At 42.9% G+C, this 27,712-nt stretch overlaps 1 protein-coding gene across 3 annotated transcripts in view; it reads right to left on the bottom strand.

Annotated features, from left to right (window-relative positions):
• rerea (arginine-glutamic acid dipeptide (RE) repeats a) overlaps positions 1 to 27,712 on the bottom strand; it is a 140,230-nt gene that overhangs the window by 39,554 nt on the left and 72,964 nt on the right. For all 3 annotated transcript variants that reach the window (XM_059332409.1, XM_059332410.1, XM_059332408.1), the window contains 3 exons: positions 6,521 to 6,626; positions 4,608 to 4,704; positions 2,121 to 2,225 (listed from right to left, as the gene is read on the bottom strand). In XM_059332409.1, coding sequence (XP_059188392.1) covers positions 2,121 to 2,225; positions 4,608 to 4,704; positions 6,521 to 6,626 — 308 coding nt within the window. The remainder of the gene's footprint in view (positions 1 to 2,120; positions 2,226 to 4,607; positions 4,705 to 6,520; positions 6,627 to 27,712) is intronic.

The raw sequence follows: 27,712 nt of genomic DNA, 5'->3' as shown, positions 1-27,712 counted from the left end.
TATAATGATCACCACAAAAATAGCTCATAAGAGTTTATTTTAAGAGCTAATATCTAGCCATTTTCCATGGTTTTCTTGATAATGGTTTTGGTTATTATCAAGAAAACCATGGAAAATTGTTAGATATCAGCTCTTAAAATAAACTCTTATGAGCTTTGTTTGTTGTTATCATTATATTTGTCCAAACAAATGTACCTTTAGTTGTACCAGGCATAAAATGAACAAGAAAGCAAGGAGAAGCTGAACCTGCTGCTTTTAATTACATTGTGTCACTTAACTTCAGAACTTTGTCTGTAATTGCTCTTGTATAATTCATATTTTACTACTCATATTCTAGCAGTGTTGGGAGGGTTAATTTAAAAACATACTACTGAATACATGCCCTAAAATTTAATTTGTAATTTTCTAGCAGGGCACTCAGGGAGCACACAGACTTCCACCGAGGCCATGCTCTATGTCAGAATGTTAACAAAAGTGAAAAATGATTTGTGCATCTGCCCTGTGAGTCAGATCCGTGCCCAGATGTAATGGGTTCTTTCCTGGCCCATACTACATCCTTCCACCTTTCATGAAACTCAGGCAAGTTGTTTTTATGTAATCCTGCAGGCAACAAACAAACAAACAAACAAACAAACAAACCGAACACATACCCTTCTTGGCAGACAATAACTGTATTAAGAAGACCACCAATTTTGTATTTCAAATCTGTAATCCTGTTACTTGTTTCCAATACTCCCCAACACTGTATACTAGTTATATACCTCTATAAACCTCTTGTGTTATTAATTACTAACTCTTTACTTCTGTTTATCTTCAATGAAGGATTTTCTTTAAATCTCTGGCACAACAATCATATTAAATACTGAAAACACAAAACTAAAGTTTTATTATTGATGTATAAATGACCAATAATAAACAATGCCATTACACTGTTGAATGATGAAACAATTTTAGTGCATTATTAGTGTGGGAGGACAGGAGTTTTTCGAAGCACATATTATTAATAGCAGGTGTCACTACTAATATTAATAACGGCTCATTTCACTGTAAGCTGTGACAGTCGAGCAGCATCCACAATACCAGAACCTGAAGCAGCTATATTGAATTCAGTCATCATTAATTTACATTTAAAATACTGTAACACATCAAAATGTCTCCTGCGAAAAATATCCGTCATCCTAATCAAACAGGTGACTTAAAATACCATCGCTGAGCTTTCTGTAGATTTTCTAATCTTAGTGTTAATGTAAAGGATCAGTGATTCAAACTTGACATGTAATTTGACAAATATCCATAACAATAAGCAAGCAATGTGGGTTTCCCTGGCTCATTCTCCATAATTACAACACATTGGGACAATTCTTTGTGCACTGATGACATTGACAGCAGTAATGAGCAGAAAGCATCATTAGATACAACACTGTGAAACCAGAGACAGACAAACAGAAATTCATGTTTCAGGAAACTGAGAAAAATTAGTTGTTCATATCCTATCCTAAATATGCATACATTGAATAGTATTTATGCTACCACTGAGTGATACTGAAATGAGAAAATATCCCAATATTTTTGACTAAATACTTGGATCTGTATATTGTTGCTCACCATCTTGTCTCATATAATTTCATATCAGTGAACTGCTTGGCTATATGTATCAACTATAATGGGTTTTTTTTGCAACAGAAGTGAAGCTAACCATAAAATATGAATTTATATCTGAAACAATTAGTCGATTTGTCAAAAGAATAGAGTCTTTATTATATTTTGATAATTAATTAATTGTTGAGTCAATATCCAAGGAATAATGTAATAATATTTACCTAGTTATAACCTTTCAATTGTGAGCTGTTTTTCTTTGTCTTATGTGATAGCAAACTGAATACTTCTGTTCACTGAAATAAAAACATGGAATTGTGAAGAAATCATATGGGCTTATATTGCGATGGCTTATGGACAAAAATTTTAATAGTAACAGAAGATAATAACCATTGCTTTCCGCCCAATTTGAATTAAGATATTATGAGAGTTGTGGTTTAGTTGAGGCAGCATTTGTAGCCGGTGGGAAGACAAAGAAAAGGAGTGTATGGAGCATGGAATTGACTGGACAGAAAGCTCCTCACCTGGTCTCTGGGTTATATCCGAGGATATAGAAAAAGGAGTCGATGCGGGCTTTGAACTCCCTGGCAGCAAAAATGTCGGAGAAATGGGAAATGTTGCATTTCCCCCTGTGAGAGAGAAGACAGGCTTTATTAGACAAAAACAACTACATGACAAAGCGATGCCCTAGCAGGAGCAGACGTGGCCCTAATTAGGAGCTCTTGGGGTGCTCGTCTATCGGAGGTGACACATACAGCAGCAGGTATGTTGTGCCTGTCAGTGCCTGCTGACTCTGCAGAGAGAAATCAGGATCTGGCTTCTGAACCCATAAACACCAGCTGAACATGTCAATCCTGCCTAGCTGGGAGCAGCTGAGGCGCAGGAGACAGACGCTCCAGAATCTGGACAGGAATCTAACCTGTGCGCCTCCCTCAAGACACGATTACCCCCCAGTGAGCAGACGGGGCCAAGGCTCTGACCGCATCTTGATACCATTTCCTGTTTCCAGCACCCTGGTGTCTGGCTCTATCTAAATAACAGATATCACACACATATGGAGCTGGGCTGCCTTGCAGAGAAACAGTGTCTTCCTCCCCCTGAAAAGATTAAAGGGCGCTAAGGAGGGCTGTCTACGGAGAGCTGCGGCATTACAGCATCCCACTGGAATTCCCTGCCATTTATCTTAAGCCTGGAAAATAAGTGAAATCAAAGGGTGCTCTGTGTAGGAGAAGTTGCAGCTAATTTGCCCTGAAATCAGTGGTTTCTGGGAGACATGGATTTGACTGGCCGCTGCGGTGCTGCTCACAGATGGTTTTGGTTAAAGGAAAGGGGAAGTGCGGGAGGTGGGAGGGGTGGTCAGACAGGAATGGATATAAAGACAGAGGCAGGAACATGGAATGAACACACAATATCCCATTTCAGACCAAGAAAACAATTAAGCCTGTAATCCTTTCTCCTGACAGCGAGCATGGAGAGAGTCGAGTGCCATCCGTTTTACTTCAGAGGTTCGTGTTCTGACAGGTGTGTGTATGGGGGAGTGGATGCACAGCCATTTCAATCAGTGTTTTAATGCAAGACAGCTTGAGGTATGTGTATCATTTATGGCTTAGCATCTTTACACATCTGGACTATTCCTACAGCACCTGCTCACTGCACTTACGTATATAATTTTAAATTAAAATAATAGCTGGAATTTATTTTCAAGTTGGTTCAAGGCCAGCTGATAGATACACAGAAGTAATGTAGAAATATAACGGTAATTATGCGGCTGTTCATACCAACAGATACATCAGGTTAAATATAGATCGATGCACTAAAAAAGTCATTACTCCGCCTCCTGAATCTGGATAACAGCAAGTGAGTATTTATTTTTACAACTGTGGTGTATCCATTAAAACCCAGACGGGGTTTGTCATTCAAAAGTCAACTTCATTTTCAAGGTGCATTTTTAAGCTTTCCAAGCACCTAATAACTGTGGTACAATACATACCTATATATACAGTATTATAATGTACTGATTATTTCACCTATTCATTAATTACGTTTGTGCTACAAACAAACAAACAAAATTATGTTTCGTGACAGTATTCTACAGAACAAATGAAAAGGAAACTAATTTTTTTAAATGTGTCATCTGTTGGTTAGTAGACTTGGCAACCTATGTTATCTACATTTTAAGCACTTTTTGTTAGAAATCTGAACACTTTTCAAACCTTGAAAACACCACATTAAAAACATACATATAAAATTAAAAATAGGAGGATTTGTCAGGTCAAACTAGAATTTTTAGGAATTACCATGACCCAGAGGGAAAATAAAATAAAATAAAACTATAAAGTAATGGCAAGAATCAATCCACTGACAAATGGGACATTCAGAAAGGCAACCGGATGGAGCCGATATGCCTCAGTGCAGCTCAGAGCATAAAAAGGGCTACGCAGCATTACAGAGAGAATACGGAAGCAAACAAATGCCACGCTGAAACTCATGGAGGACAAAAAGTTTCTTCAGCAGTTTGCATATTTATATATTATATATTGTTTTTTTTTTATTATTTAAAGGCTTTTCACCTGCTGAAAATGACCCAGTGACTAAAACTAATGAAAGTAAATGTAACCAGTGAAACAGTAAAAAGGATGAACCACTGAACCTAAAAGTTGTTTGGTCACTGAGTGAAATAAAGTTAAAAAACCTTAATTTGAATGCATGTATCTCTTTCAAGTTGGGAATCTGCACATATTTAAAAACATAACTTTTTTAACATTATTTGCTAATAGGATGAATGTTGGTATAATAGCACAAAACTGGTGACAGTAGCAGCACAAATAAAATGTAAATAAATGCTATAATGGTTACTGTGCTACTGAAGGAAGCAATGTATCAATGTTATATTTAGTGGTGGACACTGTGTGCTTCTACTTTCTACCACTGCTAAAATTAAAAGGCTCCCACTCTTTATGTGCGTGTGTGTGTGTGTGTGTGTATGCATATGCATGTTCATGGTTGTTTACCTGAGAGCAGCAGCATGATAAGTGTCCACATAGTCAGAGATGAAGAGTTCTCGACTCCTGACCACTGGGTCTGTAATGACCAGGTCCCGACCGGAGTCTGGAGGAAGAAAAGCACAGTTGTATTGAATACATATCAACATGATATATAATGCTGAAGACAACCCAACTCATTCATCTATGACAAAGAGGGGACAGAGATAAAGTAGCTGAAAGTCACTAATGAGAATCATGAACAGAGTTCTTCTTAGTAACAAGTGCCTCTGCAGAGGTCAATATTATGCCACATAATTCAATAAAGCCAATAAAAGGTTGGTCCCCTGAGGAGAGCACATAATGTTCAGTTCTCTAGTGAAATGACCCTTGCGGGGGTTAAGATGCATCAGCAGCACCAAGAAGGGCTGGCACTCGTCAGTGACAAATGACCCGAGTTGTGGCGCGCTGTGGCCGCTGCGCTTCGGCCTTGTGATATCAATTCTAATAATCCTGAGTCCCTGCTGCAAGGACAGGCTGCAGATAGGGAGCACTGTGCTGCACTGAAGCTGTTTTCCTACAGCAACATATTTGGTTGATAACCTCAATGACATACCATAACTAAAGCCTTCCCCCGTGACGAGTGATACTAGGATTACTGTAGAAAGGGGAAAACATGATAACAAACTGTGCATTTGGTCTTTACAAAGCAGTTTTTCACACGGTATATATGTTGAGTATAAGTTGAGCTGGCTGTAATGGGAGCTAACTGCTAACTGCCAACAGGATGTGTCAACAGGTGAGTGTGTCATGAGACTGAGTACACACTCATGTCTCCGCCTTAGAATATATAACTTTAAGAAGCCAAATATAACACTAAAGTCAAACTGCAGGAACATTAACAAGCTGTTTGGGAACATTCAGTGCTTTCTGGTACATCGGCAGAGTACAACATGGAAAAGTCAACACTTTTGGGAAAGATATTTTATGTAAGAGCCAAAGAAGGATTGAGAAAATATTAAAGGGGGAGTTCAGATTTTTTTAAGTATATAAATATATAAATAAAAACAATGCATTAAATTCTTTTTCTTTTTTTTCACTTCAGTGTGTGTCAGAAGAGATTAGCAAATTATCGCAACCTGTTTTGTTCATGTTTTGACAACAACCTTTTGGGAATCAGAAGAAGAATGCAGGAGTGCCGTCACTGAAGCTAAACTTATTTTTAACAACACCAACATCACACAAAAACAGAAACAAACTAACATAAGTAACTAATTAATTACTACCTGAGCTCATTCAGTTAAGATATTAACATTTACAACAATGTGATGGACTCATTTATTACTTAAGCCTGTGTTTAAAAATCAAAAGGATAATGTAATTTACCATGACTGAAAAACAGTCTGGTCATATGTGGCTCAACATGGGACAGATTTTCTCAAATAAAATACTTAATTATCAGCTGATTATTCCAGCTATAACAAGTCGGTGGTGAGTCAGATGACATTTCCTTCTTGTCAGATTTGACATTCAGCTGCTAAAAAACACAAAACAGTGACAGCGCTTATGTTCCTGTGGATGTGTATGTGTTAGAGTGTGATGAGTCCACTGACACTGATGGTGTTGAGAGTGTGTGCTCAAAGGCCACATGACACTGCGGGTTATTAACACTTGACAGTGCTGCTGTCTGGCTTGAAGGAGTGTTACCGGGGGAACAGAGCAGAGCCACGGGATTGGCTCTGCTGCCTGGGACACTGTCTCCTGCTTTCTGCTTGAAATGCAATTCACAGCTAGCTCTTATATCCCCCCTAACAGTCTGGAGAGTTAGGCAGGTGTGTGTGTGAAGGAGAGAAATCGAGTGTTTACTTTGTGTGTGTTTGTGTGAGTGTACTGTATATAAGCACATGTGTGGATGTGCTTCAACGAACAAAAGGCAATCTCACCGTTCTCATTGTTGCGATCCTGCACCAGGTGCTGGTAGACAGAGTCAGGCACCTCTGACTGGCGGTAGTACCATTTCACATTCATTAGCAGATGGTCCCGTTTACTCTGCAACACAGAGAGACACAGAGCGAATGAGCAGGGGATAAAAATAAAAAAAAAGATTCCACAGTAAGATAAACAGACATCATTTTGTTTGATTACGACGTCACAAACTGGCCTCTTGGCAAACAGTAATGTTGTGCAGGCACGCTGTTTATGACTCACACAGGCTGATGCCAAAAAGCACGCACGGAGACCAAGACAATTAAAAAGGGATTGCAGAGCATTTAGAGCCTTAATAAAGTAAACAGAGGGACGGCTGTTGCTGAAGAAAGCAGGGAGGGAGATGAGAGGGGATGGAGAAGTGTTCAATCTCTGCCTCCTTTATATCAATCCTCGGCCTTCTCTTTACTTAATGACAATACTCTAATGATTTTAAAGCACTATTAGGGCTTTTAAAGATTACTCATGAACAGGCACTGTATCCCTTTACCATGCTTTTGGACTTAATACTCTTGAAGTGCTGCCACCTACTGGCCTTTTGAAAAAGTGCAAGTCAGCAAAGGCTTGTAATACCTTTGATGACCAGCAAGTGGCAGCACTGAGGTGAGAGGAGAGCTTTTCCAGGGCCAGTCAATGAAAAAACAGAGAGGGAGGGGGAAGATAAAAAAAAAAGAGAAGGGAAGAAAATGGTTGAAACTGAGGCCAGCGCTGAGGTGAGGGATGAAAAGGGCAAAATAGTGTTTTCATTTCATGTTATAAAATATTTATTGTGCCTTCACATAAGCCCAACTGACCGTCACAGTGGTTTGAAAGAACATTAGAGAGACTACCGGGACTGGGTGCTGGACTGCGACGCAATCCTATTGGCCCCAGCCATCTTTATTAGGGACTCTGCTACGCTGCACTGCACTAACCGACTGAGACACCTGCACCACCGCTGACGCCACCCGTGGAGTAAAAGGAGAAATGAGCATATGGAAAAAATGGAAGGAGGGAAAGAGTCTGTGATAATCGAAGACAGACAGTTTAACTTCCGCTCTTTTCAGGCTCTTAACTGTATGTGTGTGTGTGTGTGTGTGAGTGTAGGAACATGAGGTCAGAGCAAAGATATTTAAAGCCTTTAGAGTACATTGTTCTGTTATGTCACTGGGGAGGAGGCTGAGCACACGCAGCCAAGCAAATCATCACCTCCCTAAACCCTCAAGCCCACCTCTGGTTTTCCCATTCTCTCCATTCCTTCCTCCTCTCACTCCCTCTCTCTTTCTCCATCTTTCTCATTCCAACTCTCCACTCCACCACCTCTCCATTTTCCTTCCTGCCTTTCTCCAACCTTGAGCAGGGAGGAGGAACGACTGAGTAAGTGAGCCTGGACGTGTTAAACAGCAGCTGGCACGCAGTCACTCAGCTGCATTTACTGCTCTTGATGATTGTGGGAATATACACGCAACATCACACAACCACACACACTTGTGCTCGTGATTCAACAGAGAAGCCAAACTGATGGACTGAGACACAGACCCCCCAAGCACGTAGACATACCGTGTGTGAAGAAATGTGTGCAATGACGTCATGTCCCTCCCTCCCAGCAGCCCACCCATCCCAACCTCTTGTCTATCCAATGTACAGACACTGTTGCCTTCTAGACTAACAGACTGCCTGCCACAGCAGAACGAGCAGTTATGTGCTGCTTATACATAATTAATACTTTAAGGAGACTGTAAATGCTGCCAGTGTGTACCTGAACATTTTATTTTCTGCCTGTGAAACCACAAAATCAAAAGGATTTCAGAGAGCCTGGTGCAAACAGAAAACAGGCGGAAAGACACAGACACACACAGGTTTTTACACCTTATTCATGAGCATGCATTATTTTAAACCAACCAAACGAAGCAAAGCTGAGAGCGAACGTTACTTCAGCTATCATCAGTATCCTTGTCACTACAGAGTAGCTGTCGCTCTTCCGAGCAGATTGCTGTTTAGAAGCTCACAGCGGCGTTAAGCCCTCTCAGGCAAAAGAGGGAGGGAGATGGAGAGAAAAGACTGAGAGTGCAACATATGGAGCACGTAGTGGGAGTGAAGCATAGCTTTCAATTATCACAATTCTATAAACATGCGGGGTGGAAAAATGAGTAGATAACGCAAGGAGAAAATGAAGGGGGATGATAGACAGCTCAGACTCGCCATATGAACTACTAGTTGTATTGTCTGGAGGTTTTTTCTAAGCCTGCCATAGAAAATAACAGAGAGAACATATAAGAGGGAACCACAATGCTGAATTGATTAGAGACATTCCACGCTGCGTGTAGAGAGCTGAGCCCCGCACAATGTCAGCCATCTTTGTCTGTCCTGCCAGAGGCTAAACATGGCCCTGCCCTCCCTCCTCCTGGGCCCTAAACCCTGGGAATGCTGCTCACTGCGAAGAGGCCAAAAGACTTACTAACCCACTAGTGAGGGAAGCAATGAAACAAGAGGAGGAAAAGAAAAAAAGAGGGGAAAGTGCAAGGAAGCAGAGCAAAGGAGATAGAGGGTTGAAATGAGGAGAGAAAAGGGGTGGATTAAGGTAGGAGGAGCAAGACCTTCTCATTTCCTCAGACTTAAAATTACAACTATCCTCCTCCTGCTTTACTGAAACCCCCAGGGTACAAGGCTACCCCTTTATTCATTGAGGAGATATAAATCTGAGAGTCATGCTTTGGGGCTGAGCACAATGGTACCCCCTCCTCCCTCCAGTGGCTCAGCCTGGCCTGTGGCATTCTTGGGCACACTCATCAGACAGGGGTCGGATTATAGGAGGGCGCTCAAAGGGTTATACAGCAGGAAAAACTACAAGATCTTTAAGTAGAATTAATACAAAATATAAAACTATCAATAAAAAAACAATTTTAATTTGTGTGTATAAATCTGAAGATAACTGTACAAACGAATGCCAAGCTAGGTGTAATAAGCTAAGGCTTCAGCCAACATCTTCTCTGTGCATTGGTTTGTCACTAATTCAAAAGTAATTAGTGTGTTTTTCTTTTAATGGGTGTATTTGACTTGTACAGTCATGGAAAAAAATATTAGACCACCCTTTTTCTTCAATTTCTTGTTAATTTTAATGTCTGGTACAACTAAAGGTACATTTGTTTGGACAAATATAATAACAACAAAAATAGCTCATAAGAGCTTAATTTAACAGCTGATATATAGATGCATTTTCCATGTTTGTTTGTTTTTATAATAACCAAAATGATTATCAAGAAAACCATGGAAAATGGCTAAATATCGTAAAATTTGTCCTTCGTTGTACCAGGCATTCAAATGAACAAGACATTAAAGAAAACAAGGGTGGTCTAATTTTTTTTTCCATGACTGTGTATGTTAAAAACAACTAAAATGAACTCAATATATTAAAGTAAACTTAACTAAAAAGCTAAAAAGCAGCGAAGACAAGCCCGGCATTGTGCAAGTCGGTTAATTCTCCCTCTGACTAGCTAAAGGTGGCTGGCCCCTTGGATCCATAATGGCTGTGCAGTTTTCTTTGTGTGGCTGCATGTGTGTGCAGTCAACTCTGGAGCTGGGGCCCCTGTGTACGACCACAGCACTACAAAGACTGGGGGAAAGAGGGAAATACAGAGGGCAGACTTTCCTTTTAACAAGAACAGGCTTTCAATTTGAAAAGAAAACCAGCAGCTCTGTTAAGGCGTACACTTTAAAGATAGACTAGAGCGCGAGTGGGATTAATTCCATGTTTTCAACTAAGAGAGTGTGAAATCAATACAGTGCTTTTCAATGCAAAACCAATGACGGCACTAACACTGTTCAATGCGAGGGAGAGTGCAGCGAGCGCAGACCTTCTCCCACATCTGTTCACAGTGGCCTTTACAATATGGTCACTGCCTTGAGCTGTGACAAAGCTAAGAGAACGTTGTTACAACCTGTAACCCTCAAACCTAATGCCCTATTCGTCCTCCTCCACGCACTGTAACACTAGAGCTTTGCTTTAAACAAAACCAGACCCTCCCGCTCCCACACGACTGGCCCCCAGTGCACCTCGTTAACAGGAAACCTCTGTTTATTTTCTCTGCTTTTCAAACACTCTCTTCTTCCTCTGCTAACCCTGTTAGTGACCCCACCCCCCCCTCACTGGTGACATCAGCAGCCAGGATCTATGACTTCCTTTAGGAGGTGGCAGCCAGAAGTAAGGAAGGAAAGACAGATCTCAAACACACAGACAAAGGAGACAGCAGAGAGCGAGGGAGGGAGCGAGGGAGGGAGGGAGGAGGGGGAGGTCAAACAGACAAGAGCAGCAGCAGCAGCTCAGTGTTAGCAAGGAATGTCAAGCAGTTCAGCTAGGCTAGCAGGCTGGTGAGCTAACAGCTTAGTTAGCTAACGCCCCAGGGGCAGAGGAGACTCGAGTATGGCGGATCAGGGCTGGTAGCAGTGTGACATTGACATGCTCAAAATGGCACGAAGGGCGGATTGTAGGAGTGTTCACCTCGCCTGCCACAAGGGGAAAGTAAGCACAACCAAAGAACAAAAGGCTGATTGTGGCATTTGGAGGCAGAGATGGGATCTGGGAGGACTAATCTGCTGCTCTGACATGATAAGATTAGAGAGGGGAGGCAGGAAGAGCTGGCTGGGAAGATCACACATACACTTGCATAAACACACATACACAAAGATGATGGATCTGATTGGAAGGGTTTTCCGCTCGGCTTTCTCTCTCATTCGCATTTTCCTTCTTTCTCTCGCTTATTTTCTCCTGCTCTCTCCGAGACAGAGATATCTGCCAGCACACCAGCACTCAATAAGCACTTCCATCTGGACGACACACATGCATGCACATACTCAAACACAAACTGTGTGTGTGTGTGTGAAAATACACTGGTGAGGTACAAGAGATCTGCTGTGCTCACGCAATCTACGATATCTCAGTGACTGACAAAGGAGGTTGTTAAAAAGAAATGCCAGCATGCTGTGTGAGCAAACACACACATACAAGCCAATGCATTTACACACACACACACACACACACACACACACACACACACACACACACACACACACACACACACACACACACACACACACACACACACACACACACACACACACACACAAATAACAGGCTTTCAGGATAAGCACCACTATTCTTCTCCCAACCCTGCAGTAGAGCGGGGCAGGCTGGGACTCTGTGTCAGAGGTAAGAAAAAGCACCTCTAAATCAGGCTGTCAGAGCCAGCAGCAGCAGGATTCCACTCTGCAATCCTCCTCTCCTTATGGGCTTCACAGTGAGCACTTGGCCACTTGGATGAAGGAAGGATAACCTGCCTCTTATGCCTCCTTCTCATAGGCACATATTATAACGCTAAACAAATGCTGATTACAATGTTTATGAGCAGGAACAACGCACAGCCTGCTTCCTCGCCTGGCAACAAGAACAAATGGAGAGAGTGTGGGAGGCAGAGGGAGGAGGGGGGGCAGGGAGGAGGTGAGGTGAGTCCCAGCTGTGGCGGCGGTGCTGGCGAGACCTTTGCGCCGTGCCTACATGGGGGTGTCTCTCTCTCTGGCTCTCTTTAGCTTGACCTGTTTGGATATTAAATCGGAGCCCTCTGCTTTGAACACACTGGGCCCATCTGTCAGCCCGGCTCCATATTGGATTGGATGAGCATTAGCCGTTTCAAAGTGGGCAGATTTGCTCTTGTTGCTCTTTGTGTGTGCGTGTGTATATGTGCCTTTGAACATGAGCGCCCACGACTGCCTTAAATTTCAAACCTCCCTTTCAAGGAGCTGAGTAGACCCGCATAAATCACTTTACGACGGACTCACTAGACGTGTAATTGTACAGATTGACAACGTGACAAGACACATCTGAGGTTAACAGGTCCTCCTGTCATCCAGGCAAAAGAAGGAGGAATGGTGCAGGAGGAGAGGAGAAAGGAAAAGGGGAGAGGGGTTGAGTCACGCGGAAATCACAGATGATACTAATTAGGACTTGAGGGCTGAGGGCCACTACTGGTGGATCATACTGCCAACCACAGGCACACTTTAAACACTGGAGAGTCACAAGCACCACACATGACTGCTTCATCTGAGGTCCTTCTCATCCAACAAACAGTGTTGGATGAGAAGGACCAGGGGGTTGTAAAGGGTCGTAGCAATTCTGGTAAAATTTTAAGGGAAGTTAAGCTTGGGATTTCTGGGAATATTTGCACAATTTTAATTTAAAAAGCTTATTTGTGGCAGAAATACACATAAAAAAGCAATACTAGCTCACATGTCATGTTTTGGTTATAAATATCCACTTTGAATTGAATTGAATAGTAAACAAGCACTGCATTCAGCAGAACACTATTCTATCACATGTACAGATCATTTGCCAGCATCCTATTAAATAGGAATTCAGTAAAATTACAACCCTCTGCAGTCACAGTGCTTTCTCTCATCACATGTGCAGCCCACAATACTGCCAACACCACTGCACAGCCTGAGCCAAAGAACTACATGTTTTCAGGAAATGTTGCTGGAGTGAATATTATTATTTTTTTCAGTTTACCAGCAGATAGTAGCCTTAACCAAAGCACACCGTTTATGACTTGTAAGCACTTTATGCTGGATTTGCTGGTTTATAATTAATATATCTCTTTTGATTCCTTATTCTTTACATTTTCTGACGTAAATTAAGTGTTTAGTTTAAACCCAGTCACATTGTCAGCTCAAATTGTCATAGTACATTTCACCATTATTTAACTTACCCCACATGGCACATTTCACAAATGAATTATGTCAATTATGTCTGCCTATGATATGGTAAAAGGTTAGTTTCTGACATGGTACATTCAGCCTGAGCAGACAGCCCCAATATTTCCATCGTATTGCTCTTATTTCTCATTAATTACCATACATTCTCCTTAACTCCCATGGAAAATTTCCACCTTGAATATTCCCAGAATTTTGCGACCCTAATTCGACCCCTTGCTGATAACAAGCCTGGCTAATTGCACCAATCGTTGCTTCATCTCTGCTTTATTTCAAATGTGTCCCAGTGGGATTAAGTAAATTAATGGCAGGAATAATACGAAAAATGTATGATGTTGACCAAGTTGCCCTTCTGTGAGACAGAAAGTGATGATGAGACTCAAGAACACCAGGCTTTGCTGCACGCTCCATAAAATAGCCAGGCTGTGTCCAACTTCAATATTTGTCTTTGCCTCCAACACACTTTCTGCTGCACGGCGGATTTAGCCAAGAAATTTAAGACGAGTTAAGTGATGGTACAGAGAGCAGCACTGTGAAAGGCAAAAGGAGAGAGAGGATATAAAAAAATACATCCACTAATGATGATCATTATCTGCAGACCACAGACACGGAGCACCAGGGACCTGACAACTTGTGTTCAGTGATTTAGGCTACACACAAATACACAGGCACTTCTTTTTCTTTCTTTTTTTTTTGAGAGCACAGACAGAAATCCTTGCAGCACTAGCAGGGTATAGACTAGAATGTAGATCCAAGTGAGACTTCAAACGTAGGCTGCGCGAGGACAGATGGAGGCGGTTAGGAGAGCTCATATCTGGGTGTTCAGATCATAATACTGACTTTATTTCCCAAGCCCTCCCTCTCAGCCAGACGTACAGTTATAGCCTGCCAGAAAACATTGTCATTTCTGCCTTCAGCCTTTCATTTAGCCGCTTCAAAGCCATCTCGCTTTGATACCTGGCTTCCTGTGCATGTCAGTGTGTTTGCCAGTGTGTGTGTGTGTGTTTGCGTGTAGCCCTGGATGTTCTCTTGAGAGCAGCGACTTGTTTGGTCTCAAGGTAATACCCATGAGTCAGGATTCGGAGTTAGACGCAGACACACACACTCACACGTACATGCACACACACACACACACACACACGCACACAAAGACTGAGGAATGCTGGCGTCTTTGGACGACACAGGCTGCCTTTGTGTTGTGCAGTGTTTAAACGGCCTGGTGTTTTGTTTGGAAGGAGGTTTGCCTCTGATCCATTGTGTTAGCTATGCCTTGTTAGCTTAGCCTGGTGAGCTAATGAGACATCTTACTAATACTGACTGGACGACTGCTGTGGAGGAAAAAAGGGGGGACGGCTCACTGAGAGGGGCGTGCAGAAAGGATATGAATATTAGGCTGTGTGTGTGTGGATGTCATATTGGACGCCTGCCCAGCCAGCTAATCCAGACCCTGCATGTGTATATATATATGTGTGCATGTGCATGTGTGTATGACTACCAGTGGCAGCCTCCTGAGCAGGGCATGGGCAGAGAAGGGGCTGTGGGCTGATTGAGTGCTGTAATGGAAGACAGAAATGACCCCTCCACCCTCTGTATAATTTGCACACATACACATTTAAATATCAGGCTAAAATGTAGGTTAATGCAGTAATGATAAATGTGCAAAGCAAATAAGATTTGGGTAGGATGTGCGTGCAGGGTGGAAAGGTTGTGTGTGTCAACAACTCACTGGGGAGTGTTGTGTGTGTGCAAATATGTGCCACTTCAAAGACTGATGGGGGTGTGTGCTTTGAGAGAGATCATGGAAGGGTTGGTAAAAAAAATAAAAAAGAACAGTGTGTGTATTCATGTGTTTGTTCCTGTCATCAAACGTATAAAAGAAGTGGACTAGCCTAGCCTCCAGGTCTGAAACAGGAGTGAAGTGCCTTAAACCTGCATTCTTTCTAATGACCAACAGGGGGAGACTCCTATGGCTACAAAATTAAAATTGATGGAAAATCTACTTCTCACTTGATTAGTTTCCCCAGTAAACATTTTCCTGACAAATGTATGGTCTTAAATTACTAAATCTTCAAAATGATGATAATTTTGTTTTTTTTAAGTCCAAAAAAAAAAATCAAGATGAAATGGCTAAAATGACAAACTTGAGGCTTTAAAATGTTTGTCAGAAAACCAATGGTTGACATAACAGTGGCTACGTCCAATTCTTTTATACAGTCCATGCTTCCTGTGAATGCTTTGGAGGTTTTTTCTATGTAAATGCAGCTGTACGGCCAAGAGAAGTGTGTCTGTGGGGAGTGTGTGTGAGAGTGAATAGATACAGAGAAACGAAGAGGCTTCTTGTGTGTGTGTGTGTGTGTGTGTGTGTGTGTGTGTTGTGTGTTGCTGTGTATGGTCAGCACATATCGAAAACACGCCAATAGGAATCTTCATGATCCTTCCTACACACACAAACACCAAAGCTCATTCCCACGGACATACATGTAACCGTTTCTGTGTAAGAACATAAACACACACACGCCCAGGAGAGAAAGGAGTGGCGACGCACAGCAAGAGATGAAGGCAAACAAGCAGAGAAGAAGAGCGCAAGCATGCAAAAACAGATCTAAACGCTGCATGGGAAACCGGACAGACAGCATTGCAGACAGCCTTGAAGGGCTCATATCACCATCAGATCAACCAGTTGTGAATGTATTGTTTTATCTGGCCACTGCTTCTGAAGATATCCATCTCGCCGTCTCTCTCCCCTCTATCTCTGCGTCTGAAGGTGACCTTGCCTGTCCGTCAGTCCCGAGTGATGACACTGGCCCTATCAGTAATACATCATGTAAGCTGTGTATCAGCCAGATGCCGCACTTGCAGAGCAGTGGGTGGTCTGTCAGGCACGCTTGCTTTGTACAATATGCAAATAATCACATGCAAATTACCTACCCATGTGTGTGACGATATATCAGTGTGGATGCAAATGGGGCTATCAGATATGCGTGTCAAAAAAAAAAAAGATTTAAAGAAGTTATAGACCTCTCAGCAAATACAGTTACAGCTCGCAAAATCAAAAGGCTACTCGCAATAACTGTGGTTTGAATGCTCGGGAAGAATGTGATTATAACACGTGTGCACACATATTCACACACACACACACACACACGGAGGCCAGAGGCTTTGAGAAGCCTCCTGCTGTGCTGCAACAAGAGATGTATTGTCGACAACACAGCTGCAATAACAAGGCTGGCCCAGTGCTAGAAGGAGTACTGCATGACTCTCAGTCTAGACCGGCAGAAACAGCCGCCATATTGTAACATGATTATGTATGGAGTTTCTGAGAGTGACACATTTCAGTAATTTCATTAATTTGAGCTGAAAATGAAGATAAAGTCAAAAGGAAACCCATTTTCAGAATATTTTGCTTACCTAATTCAGTCATTCCAAAGTATGGTATCAGTCCAAAGGCATTTTTAAACTGATAGCAAAGGCTGATATTTTTCACATTTCTGTGTTAGTATCATTGATTGAAATTTTCTATTCCTCCTACGCAATTACCTCACCACTAGAGGTTTTACATTTGCTAGTGCATAAAAATCAAGGGGTGTTGTGCCTTTTGGTTATCTTTAACTGTCAAGTAGGCGTATGGTATAAAAGCACAATGAGCTAATGAGGGAAAGAAAATGTAAATTAGGAAAATAATCAGATTAAGAAACAGCAGCAATGCAAGCAAACCACAGTTTTTGATTGGACATAACAGATTAATGTTCTTAAACTAAAAATGGTTGGTGTAAGAGTAAGAGGAAAGGTGTGGAAATGTATAATTACTGAATGTAGCAAGGCAGAAAAAATGAAACAACATGCACACCCGGTTTGCATTAAGTGAGCAGACATGCTGCAAACACAACTGTCACTGCCAAGTGGAAAAATATTTTTGCACACACATTACGCACATGAGTTTGAAATGCAGGTTTTCTGACTTCAGCGTTTCATAGTAAAAACTGAAATTATCATCAGATTTTCTCATTCCCGACTATCTTAAAAATTTAATTAGGGGCATCCCGGTGGCACACCTGGTAGAGCGCGTACCATAGAGGCATTGTCCTCGTGAGCGGGCGACCCGGGTTTGAATCTGACTCGGAGCCCTTTCCTGCATGTCTTCCTGTCTTCCCATTGGTGTCCCCTCTTCACTCTGTCTCTCAATATCAATAAAACCTTGAAAATGGCCCAAAAATATATTAAAAAAAACAAACAAACTACTTAACTATATGCTTCTCTTTTAATATTTGCCAAGATTAAACGGTTTGCACTAAACAGATCCTATAACACCAAATAAATTCAAATAGCTCTGTTTTAATGATTTATGGCATCATAACTGTGTTATACTGCAAAAAAAAAGACATTTTTTGAGTTGTCCTTGCTACTAGACATGCTTGTGCTGTTTCATAGAGGTGCAGGATTTATATACTGCAGTGAATACAAGTTCAGAGGGTGAAGAGCATGCTCATATATTCCACAATATAATATGATGTAGTATATTTTTGCACATCATTAATGACATGGAGTGAAGATGGGAATGTAAAATTGATCTATTGATCTATTTTGTTTTGTTTACAATGACAACAATGTCCCTAAAGAACATTTAGCTGAGAAAACATTGCATCAACCATCTAAGAATAACAGAAAATATAATGTCTTCATTTTGAATCCCTGCTAATTAAAGCTGCAGCCCCTTAAAATGTCTCTGCTGTTCATTTCCCAAACTGTAACACAATAAAATACACATGGTCAAGTAAACAATTGCTCACTAATGCAGAACACAGGAAAAACATTGGAGTCATGATGAGCATACTGTGCCAAACATATTGGTTATCGTTGACACGCGCACAGATAGAGCGCCCACCGAGAGCGAGCGCGAGACAAAGAGGTTGAACAACACACCAACATCTCTACTCTCTGCAACCGAGGCACATCAAAGCCTTCTCCGCCCATTTATCCGTGTGTGTGCCTGTAAATCAAAAGGCATACTTTGAGCGCACACACACACACACACACACACACACACACACACACACACACACACACACACACACACACACACACACACACACACACACACACACACACACACACACACACACACACACACACACACACACACACACACACACACACACACACACACACACACACACACACACACACACACACACACACACACACACACACACACACACACACACACACACACACACACACACACACACACAGACTGCATTTGCTTTGTGCAGCAGCATCCAGGAGCTGGGTAAGGGAGGTAAAGGATTTTGCTGTAGACGGGGGAATTACTTGCCTCAGCTCACTCTGTCAGAGAGGAGAGGGGGATGACTGTTTACCCGCAGTGAGTGAGAGAAGGAGAGGAAGAAGAAAAAAAAAGAAATAAAAGACAAGAGAGGTCAGTGCTGTGTCTGAAATGATGCTTTCTTCTTTGCAAGTCACCTTTTGCTTCACTTTCACCCCTCACTTGCCCCATTGAAAGGTGGCACACACACACACACACACACACCTCTGTCTTTAACAGCTGATAAGAGGCCGGGTCAATATAATTAGCTGTAACAGCGTGTTCAGGGCAAGATGCTATATACAGGAACAGTGGAGTAAATACACAAACACATTCAGAAACCCACAGGGGAAAACCAAGGAATGCACCCTCACATACACACACACACAGATGATCTGTGCATCCCAGTGTGACCATATGGTTTGGTGGGGACTTCCTACCCACCGCAGAGGAAGTGTCCGTTTACAGTGCACAGTTCAGTTGTCCGCCATCACATCCTGTCTCCCAGCTCTAAACGGCAATGTGAAGCCCGCTCAGCTCAGCCCAGTCACGGCTTTGAAGTTAAATCAAGCAGAAAGGAGACACAGTTCACCATACCATGCAATCAGCATCAGCATGAGATCTGGTACTGTGCACGCAACCTCAAACGACAAAGCAGCATAAAGAGAGCTTTATGTACTGTAGCTTGTGTGTGAAGCTAGCTCGCCTTCAGCCTGTTTTGTTGGCAGATCTCTCTCCTTTCCTCTCTATTGTGTGATTGACATCCACCTGTCCTTGGGTGGAGGGTGATTAGGTGTTCTTACAGCTGGCCCTTTGTAACAGAGTGGATGCTTGTAATAGATTGTGTGTGGAGAGTGATATGATAGGTTGATGATGGAATGATCCAGCTGACATTGACTAACAGTCTGTGGAATACAACAGGGCGGGGTTATTGATGACTCTCTTAAACAGCGGGTATCATTGCCATGGCAGCCCATACATTATCACCGTGCAGCCACGCCCCATCACTGGCCCGGACCAATGGGCGGGCAGCTGCCGTGCAAACAATCCTCAGCAGTGTTGGAATGGTTGAGGGAGAGAGGAGAATGCTAAATGTGCCACTTCTTCTGGTGATTGACACAAAGCCTCTTGTTTACCGGCGCCACGGAGATTTGCATCTTTTTACCGTTGCCCCTCCCTCTTCTCTCCCTCTCATTTCTGTTCTTCTCCACTGCCCCCCACTCTCCCCCCCCAGTCCCACAATCCTCCCCGTTTGTGGCGGCGCAGCATGAAGTGGATATTACCCCACCCTGCTGCTATGATATTGATCAGCCTCCTCCCTCCCTCTCCTCCTTTCTCTCTCCTCTCTTCATAGCCCACTGCATTGATTCCACCTCTCCCTCTGAGCCCGCCAGCTAGGAGTGATTACACACGCTGCTCACACACAGTGATCCGAGCACACACACACAAACCCACACATTAGAGTCTTTGGTAGGGATGTGGGGATGTGTAGCCTTGCTTTACTTTAAAGGCTATAAAGCTCAGCGGCTGCTGCACCAGCCCTGTGAACACACTGCTTCTTTTCTTTAAAGGCAACCAATGGCTGCAAGCTTAGCATGACATATTACCATAATAAATATCGTTGTTATAGCGTGTTAGCATAGCACATAAGCAGGCTGGCGTACAGACGGCTGTGCTCCGGTGGTTTTTGTCAGGCTGGTGCTAAAGATTGCTGTGGTAGGGCTTGACAGGTGGGCTCCAGACACCTTGTGATTCTGTGCAGAACCTCACAGAGCTCATGCACACTCCTTATATGGGCCTGTGGTGCTGTACTCACAAGCAATAGACGAGCAGAGAGCCCATTAAAGTCAGAGCAGTTAAATGAAACAGCACAGAGTAGGTGTCAGCGCTACCTAGACAAAAGACCTTATGAAAGAGCCAAAATCAGTTGTAGGAGATCTGATGTTGGGAATAAAAAAAAACCATCTCCTTTGTGAGGGGAAGGTTGCATGGTCTCAGTGAATTTCCACACCAAAAGCTGAGCTTGGCTACACTATGCCAGCAGCAGGAGCCACTGGCACATCTGCACACACTTGCACATTAATTACTTAAACACCTACCCTCTCCTGTTTATCAAATAGCACCTCTGCTAACAACAGCTAGTGGACTGCTTAAGCTTTTGGATCGGGATGCCTAGCCGATGAGCTAACAAGAGCAGTGTAGGCTGATGGGGCAAGAACAACCACTTATCTCTGTGTAACCTCTCCCTGGCAGCAGCAACAATCCAGCAGAGAGTCTACAGCACCAGGCCAGAGATCCCACATATTATACACACCCTCGCTGCCATTTGGCATTTAAATGGCATTTTAGCGTGGCAGCAAACAGTTTGCACCTAATTATGGCCGGTTGCTGCTGAGTCCTGAGTTAAGCGGGAGTCTCAAACAGCCATGCACACAAGAGAGGGACTGTTAAATCTAATCTCTTAAAGGGGACCTATTTGGCTCATTTTCAGGTTCATACTTGTATTTTGGTTTCTAATAGAACATCTTTACTTGATTTTTCTCATGCTGCCAATGGCTGCTGCACCTCTATTAACCCTTTGTCTGAGGTTCTTTGTTGTTGCACCTGTCTCTTTAAGACCCCTTTCTAAAAAAGCCCCATCTGCTCAGATGTTTCAACATTTACAGATCTGCTGCATTTGTGCCATTGCAGTGACTGTAACGGTGCCTAAGGAGAACTTTCTGTCATGAAATATTGCAGAGAAAAGCTTCCAAACCAAACACTGAACAATCAAGCATGTTCAAGCAGAAAATTGGGGAGAAATTAACATCAGCCTGGCGTTAGCATGTGGCCATGTGACATGTAGCCCTGCTACATGTAGCAGGGTATGTAATGTAAACACTGCAGTAACATGCCTTGTTCAGATGACCATATAGAGGCATCCATCACAAGCATCACGTAATTTTGATCCAAGAGTAGAAAAAATCCATTAGAAGAGCATTTAGAACAGTCAGAAACCACATGATCTGAAACGTTTGCCCAAGTATGAAGATCCAGTATTTTAGTATATATGTTATATATATGACAGAAAAAATGAAAAGTATAATTGATCCCCTTTAAGGATAACCAATACTAAGCCTTTAGTCTTAGTGCTGAGGTGGACTGGATGTGAGTGTTGATAAAGGGGCTCTACAACATGTAAAGTGTTAACAGTCCAAACAAAGACAAGGGGGGAGAGCAAGGACAGGGTGAGTGTGATCAATAGTAGTAATCAATATTCTCCCTCAGTACCTCTCACTGTTTGAATTAGTTTTTGTATCGTGGTGCAATATAACCTCAAAGTGACTTTATTTTAGTTGTGTGATCTGATAAAAACACAGTCTTAAATTAACCTACATGAAACACTCAATTAGCAGCTTCAAAGAAGCTGAAGTAATGCTCTGACAAATAAATAACATTACCTCTCATTATCACTCAGAGTAAGCTCGTCTAAAAGCTCCTCAAATGACCCGGGGAGGCATCTTTAGAGACAATGTTTTGGGCCAAAACGTACTCCGAGAGACAGTCAGCCATCTGTTAACAGCAAGCTCCATCAATCCCCTACAGGTCCTGTCACAAGTCTACAGCTACAGGAGTGTAAGCACAAGTTCCACTGCGGCATTCACGCCGGAGAAACAGGGTGTGCGTTTTGTGTAAATGTGTGTATCTCGGCTCTGCTGGGAGGAGAGGACGAGAGGTCACCGTCTATACAAGTAGCACACCCAGATAGACGGGGGTCTCAATCACCTCCAACCCCCCTCCACACCCTCCACTTGCTGATGGAGAGAGCCTCTCGCACTCATCCGCCAACTCCATTACCCACTCCGACAGGGCCGCACATTAAATCATTCCATTTCACCTGGAGAAGAGAGGGTGAAGGTAGGAGACAGAGAGGTGGGAGGAAGACCGGAGCTGTTTTTTTTTTCTTCCCTGCTGTCCTTTCTAGCTGGTGTGTGAACCGATTCGGACATGCCCACGTGCTGGGCCACCATCAGTAATGGGCCCAAATCAGCCCCCCCATCCCACAATGCCTAGAGGCACAAGATTCATCACAAGGACCAGACAGTAGAGGAGAGGAAGGAAGGAGAAGTTGAAGAGAAATAATGTTGAAGAAGGTGAGGAATGCCGTAAGATATGAAAAGAGCAAATGATGGGAGCCTATAAAGAGTTATTCACCCTCAAATGGGGAGGGCATTATGGCGATCTATAAATGGGCTGTTAAGCTCAATAGCCCAAGGTTAGCTTGTCGTGATGCTGCAGTGAAAGTCTATATAGCTGACTGTGTTAGTCCTACCAATAAACACTCAGCCAGTACCATCTGGGTTTTAAAAAAAAGTATTTAAAATGCTCTGATTATTTCAATTATCTCCAGAGCGAGTAAGAAGAGGAAATTAAGCAGCACGTCAGCTCCAAACACAGATTGCCTTGCACGGCAGCAGCTTGCCTTAACAACTGTATGGGGGTAAAGGAGAAGCCATTGGATAAAAAGACATGGGGATTTGACGACTGTACAAAAAAAAGGGGGGAGGGGGGGACTTAGGGGAGGTCTGTATTTTCTTAATCATTTCATTAAGATAGGCTAATTTAACAGTAGGCTTAATAACGCAGACTTTCCTCCCTCTGCTCTGTGCACAAGTGTTAACTGCCTGCTGGAACAAAGGCGGCTCTGTTCACAAACACAACACTGCCAAACTGTTAAGTACATTCCTATAAAGAGAAGAACAAAGAGCGTTTGAGCGTGGCGGGAGCAGAAATGAATACAGCTACTGAGGGGATAGCACAGCTCGGCCCTTTGATGCCAGGAAATGTCTTTACCATCGCGGATAGTGTTTATGCTGCTTCATAGCGTACTGTTTAAGGATCCAGGCAACAATAAAATCAACTGGTAGTAGCGTGAAATCTCAGTAGAGAATGATGTTCAGGAGAGAAATGGGGCTGAGGGGGGAGGGAGAAGGGGGCTGAGGTATGTGCTGAGAAACTGCAGAGCAGAGGAGATGGTAGAGGATTTTGAGGTTTGGACAGGACGGTTTTGGGGTAAGCACAACAGAGGACTTAAGGGCTTCGCAACGCAAGAATAATGAAGTGTGCAATGTTTTTTTTGTGCAAGTCACAAAAATGCACCTATGCAGAGTATAAATGAAATGTGTGTGCATGTGTGGTGAAGCGTCTCCAAGCCCTTGTAGCTGTGGTTCCCCTGGTCCATGTGATCCATTGGCAGTGACTGACAGGCACACACAATTTAGACTTGCCCATCAAAGTGCATGCAACACCAGTCACAGCCACTGCGGGCGGAAGTGTGACGCATCGAACAGAAAACACACAATCCTCCTTCTGTGTCCCAGGAAAGACCCATCTAAATTTGGCATTAATAGAAAACCTGTTTGTCCAGCAATTTTACCCTTTTATATTATTTACTATATGGACTAGTTACTTATCTTTTTGTGTTACAAAAGGTGAGGCTCTGCTGAGTTCATCTCTAAGAATATTGCTGCATTTTATAGTTTATTGGGGATTTTACAAATCTACAACAAAAAAATCCTCATTTGACAGTAAAAGTTTGAGTTGTGAGCCATTAAAGTCTCCTGTTCGCTGGTTATGGAGCAGCTCCAGTGTCTAAATCTTGATGACATGACTGATAAGATTCTTTGGTTTCTTGGTTTAACAGAGGCTTTTCTTGTTCACGTATACTGACTTGTGAAGGAGAAAAGGCATATGAGAGCTCTAAAACAGGGATGTTCTTTTTTTAAATGATCATAACGTGAGCATATGTGAGCCAGATGTGTTGCATTAGATCAACAAGCGTTCATGGATGGAGAATAGATGACACTAGCACTAGCTGTGTTGCATTTTACTGATTTTTATGTACATTTTCCAAGTATCAGATTAGAACAGCTGAATGCAAATGGCAATAAGACTTTCTTGATTTGGCAAAACAAGTGTTTACACTCGCGTGATGTGGATTTTTCCTTTGTTGAAAAAGAGTTGATTGGCTAAATGGAATCTGGAAACACCATAATCAACTGTTTCTGCTTCCCATATAATATATTAACTTGTCTTTGTCAGCATGAAAAATGGCCGATACTAGCAGACATGAAAAACAGTTAAAACTTGCCCCGTTTTCAGTTTGCAACCTTCTTCTTTGTTTACTAGTGGATTACAGCCTTGTGTAGCCTATAGCAACAACCTCTGACAAAAATACACTGTAGGTTAGTCTATTTGCTCTGAACCAGCGTATGGGAACGCAGCTAAATTACAATTTAAGGATGCTTCAAATTTGCTTGACAATTGAATGAAAACACGGCTAATGAGTCAAGCTTGCAGTACAGTGAATGTGTGAGAGTCTGTATGAGATTTCACTGCTGCTGCAGGGGAGCGGCTGAAGATGGCAGCCTGTGGTGATGTTACTGTTGTTTTAAGGGCGGTGTGAGGCAGCAGGCCCCAAGGTACAAAGTGTCGACATTCCTCAGAAGTCACAGCAATCCCTGAAATTTCCTCCTCTCGTGTCTGCTCCTCTCTCTGACCGATGCCCTTGCCCTTCTTCCCTCTTTCCTTCCTCCCTTTGCTCTCTCTACTGGTGAGAGTTAATTTGCACCATGTGTTCTTTAACAGAGAAAGAGGGGGGAAAATAGAGCTCTAGTAGAAGCGTGTGAACCCGATACCACTGTAAATCTCCACTTCCACAGCTCTCACCCCTCCTCTTCCTCGTCCTCGTCCTCTCCTGTTCTCCCTCTCTCTCATTCTTTTTTTATTGGCATGTCACACATTGGACAAGCTGGAAATTACACTGAGCTGAACTGAGAACTAGTGGTGAAGCACGCCAGATACCCACTTAAGCTGAGAGAGCGGGGAAAAGTGGAGGGTGGAAAGGAGAAAAATAGGGGACAGGAGGGAAGTGGAAATGTAAAGTGGGAGAGGACGAGGTGGTGGTGTAAAATTAGCCGTCCATTTTCAGAGCAGAGGCCAATCCAATTAAAGCTTGACCAATCCACACAAATGTGTTTAGTGTTTGGTTACTACACTCAGCCGTGGGTGGCCAGGCAGGGACAAGAGATTCTCCTCTAAAGACATAACTCACAGACACTTGCGGCTGAAAACGATGAGCAAACGTATAATAAAGAGACTCATCTGCAATTTTATGGTATCTACTGGAGAAACCATCAAACCCCAGTGATTGTAAGAGACTATGAACATTAGTCTACTTCAAAGGTCCTTTAACCCTCTAATTTAGTGCGCAACTCCCCCTGGAAGAGTCGTCTGTTTTCATTTCAAAGAAAGACCTGGTCAGGTAATTAAAAAGCCCCTGTCATTATATTTATATACGACGTCCTGAAGGTTTTTTAAAGCGTCAAATCTACCTGCCTTTCTTGATGTCTAAGCTACATTTGTTTTCCCAATTTTTTCATCAAAGCTGGTGCCAAAGAAGATAGCACTGTCTGTTTGCTCTCCTGCTTTAAAGATAAAATGTAGTGCTCCACGCCGCAGCGCAGTGAATTTGCTTCAGATGTTAGTGAAGACATCAGAGGAGACATTTTCACTTGTGATGTGCCAGAAAAAAAAAGAAAAAGTGTCTGAGGAGCCGCTGAATATTTCAACAACTCAGCAACAAGGGGTGAAATTAGCACTTGGATATATATGCATGCAAGGCCCAAATGTCATCCGTCACTGAAAAATGACTTGACAAATTTGCATGCATCTGCGTGTGTGTGAGAGGTGTAGCCAAGTCGGCGAAAGTAAACTCAACTAATGAAACTCCAAGGGGGAAGAGAAGGCAAAAGGCTTCTCTGCTGAATAATTTAGCAGTGGTGGGTCAAAGAGGTGGCTATTGATTGAGCTTTTAAAGAGTCTTATGAAAATGCTATGGCCGCTGGCCTGGCCCTTCAGCCCAACCCACCCCCACTGTCCAGAGGCTGCACCCGCTCCATCTGGGAAGGTAATCACCACTCATAAAAACACACACAAAACCCCATTTTGATTTCAGTCTGTCCCTACTTCCCTCCCCTCCCATCTTCTATCCTAGAGAACGAGATCATCCTATTGGCTGAACAACTAGTTTCCATAGCAGCATTTAGCTAATGCACAGGGAGGGCAGTGAGGGTGAGAGAAAAAAAAAGTGTTATCTGTCCAAAAAGATGAAAAGAGGGGGATACAAGGGAGAAGAGAAGCGAGGAGCCAGGGGGAGGGTTGGGTAGGGTACATTTGGTTTTATACCCACGAGCAGAGCTGAATAAAGCCTCCCGCACTCGCTCAGTCTGAACTACGTTGTTATCTCAACCTTGCCATTTGTATTGCTTTATTTATTCATCGCTGCGCTCTTGTGGACAATCAATCTTACCTGCCTGCCCAAAGAGAGACAGAGCTGTGTAGCTGTTTGAGAGATGCGTGCCTGTCTCCATCTGATTTGAGAAATGCACCGAGCTTGCAAACTGACACCAGAGAAGGACTAGCACTTGTCAGTCTTGCAGATTGTGCCCAGCTTAAGAACATGCTTGCATAGAAACAGCTGCTGCCGCAGCTAGTGACCCCCAACACCTCAGCTAAATGACCTAATGTTACCACAAAGAACAGCATTAATAGCTTCACCTCAATGAAATTTCAAGTGTGCGGAGACAGCAAAGGAGGGAGGGAACAGGAGGGGGCGCATACCTCCTCATAGAGGAGCATTAATCAACACGGTCATAATGGGGAAAGTCACCTGATACTGCCAAAGCAGCAGTAAAAAATCCTTTGCTCACAGCCAACTGTGAGCGGAGAAAAGGGAGGGGGCTATTTGTCAAATAAATAGAGATAATCGGAACATGTTTTGGTTTGTTCAGATTGAGAAAATGATCCCACTTCATGTGTAAACCTGCTCCAGACGTCCACGGTTAAGAAGTATAATATCAGCAACAATTTCCCGTCTGTTTTCCTTTTGTAGGTAAGTGACAATGAACGGCCATTCAGGGTTTAGTAGCTGTTGTGCTGTGGTTCTATTGCTTTAAGGCTGCTGCTCAATGGGGAACATTACAGGCAGAATGCTTCAATCAAACAGCTTGCAGCAGGCTCGGCTGGCCGGCCGTGTCCATAGACGCCT

This window comes from Centropristis striata, chromosome 5, assembly GCF_030273125.1.
Source record: "Centropristis striata isolate RG_2023a ecotype Rhode Island chromosome 5, C.striata_1.0, whole genome shotgun sequence".
Lineage (NCBI taxonomy): Eukaryota > Metazoa > Chordata > Actinopteri > Perciformes > Serranidae > Centropristis > Centropristis striata.
Note: the sequence above shows the minus strand (reverse complement) of the source record. Positions and strands in the feature narration are given on the sequence as shown.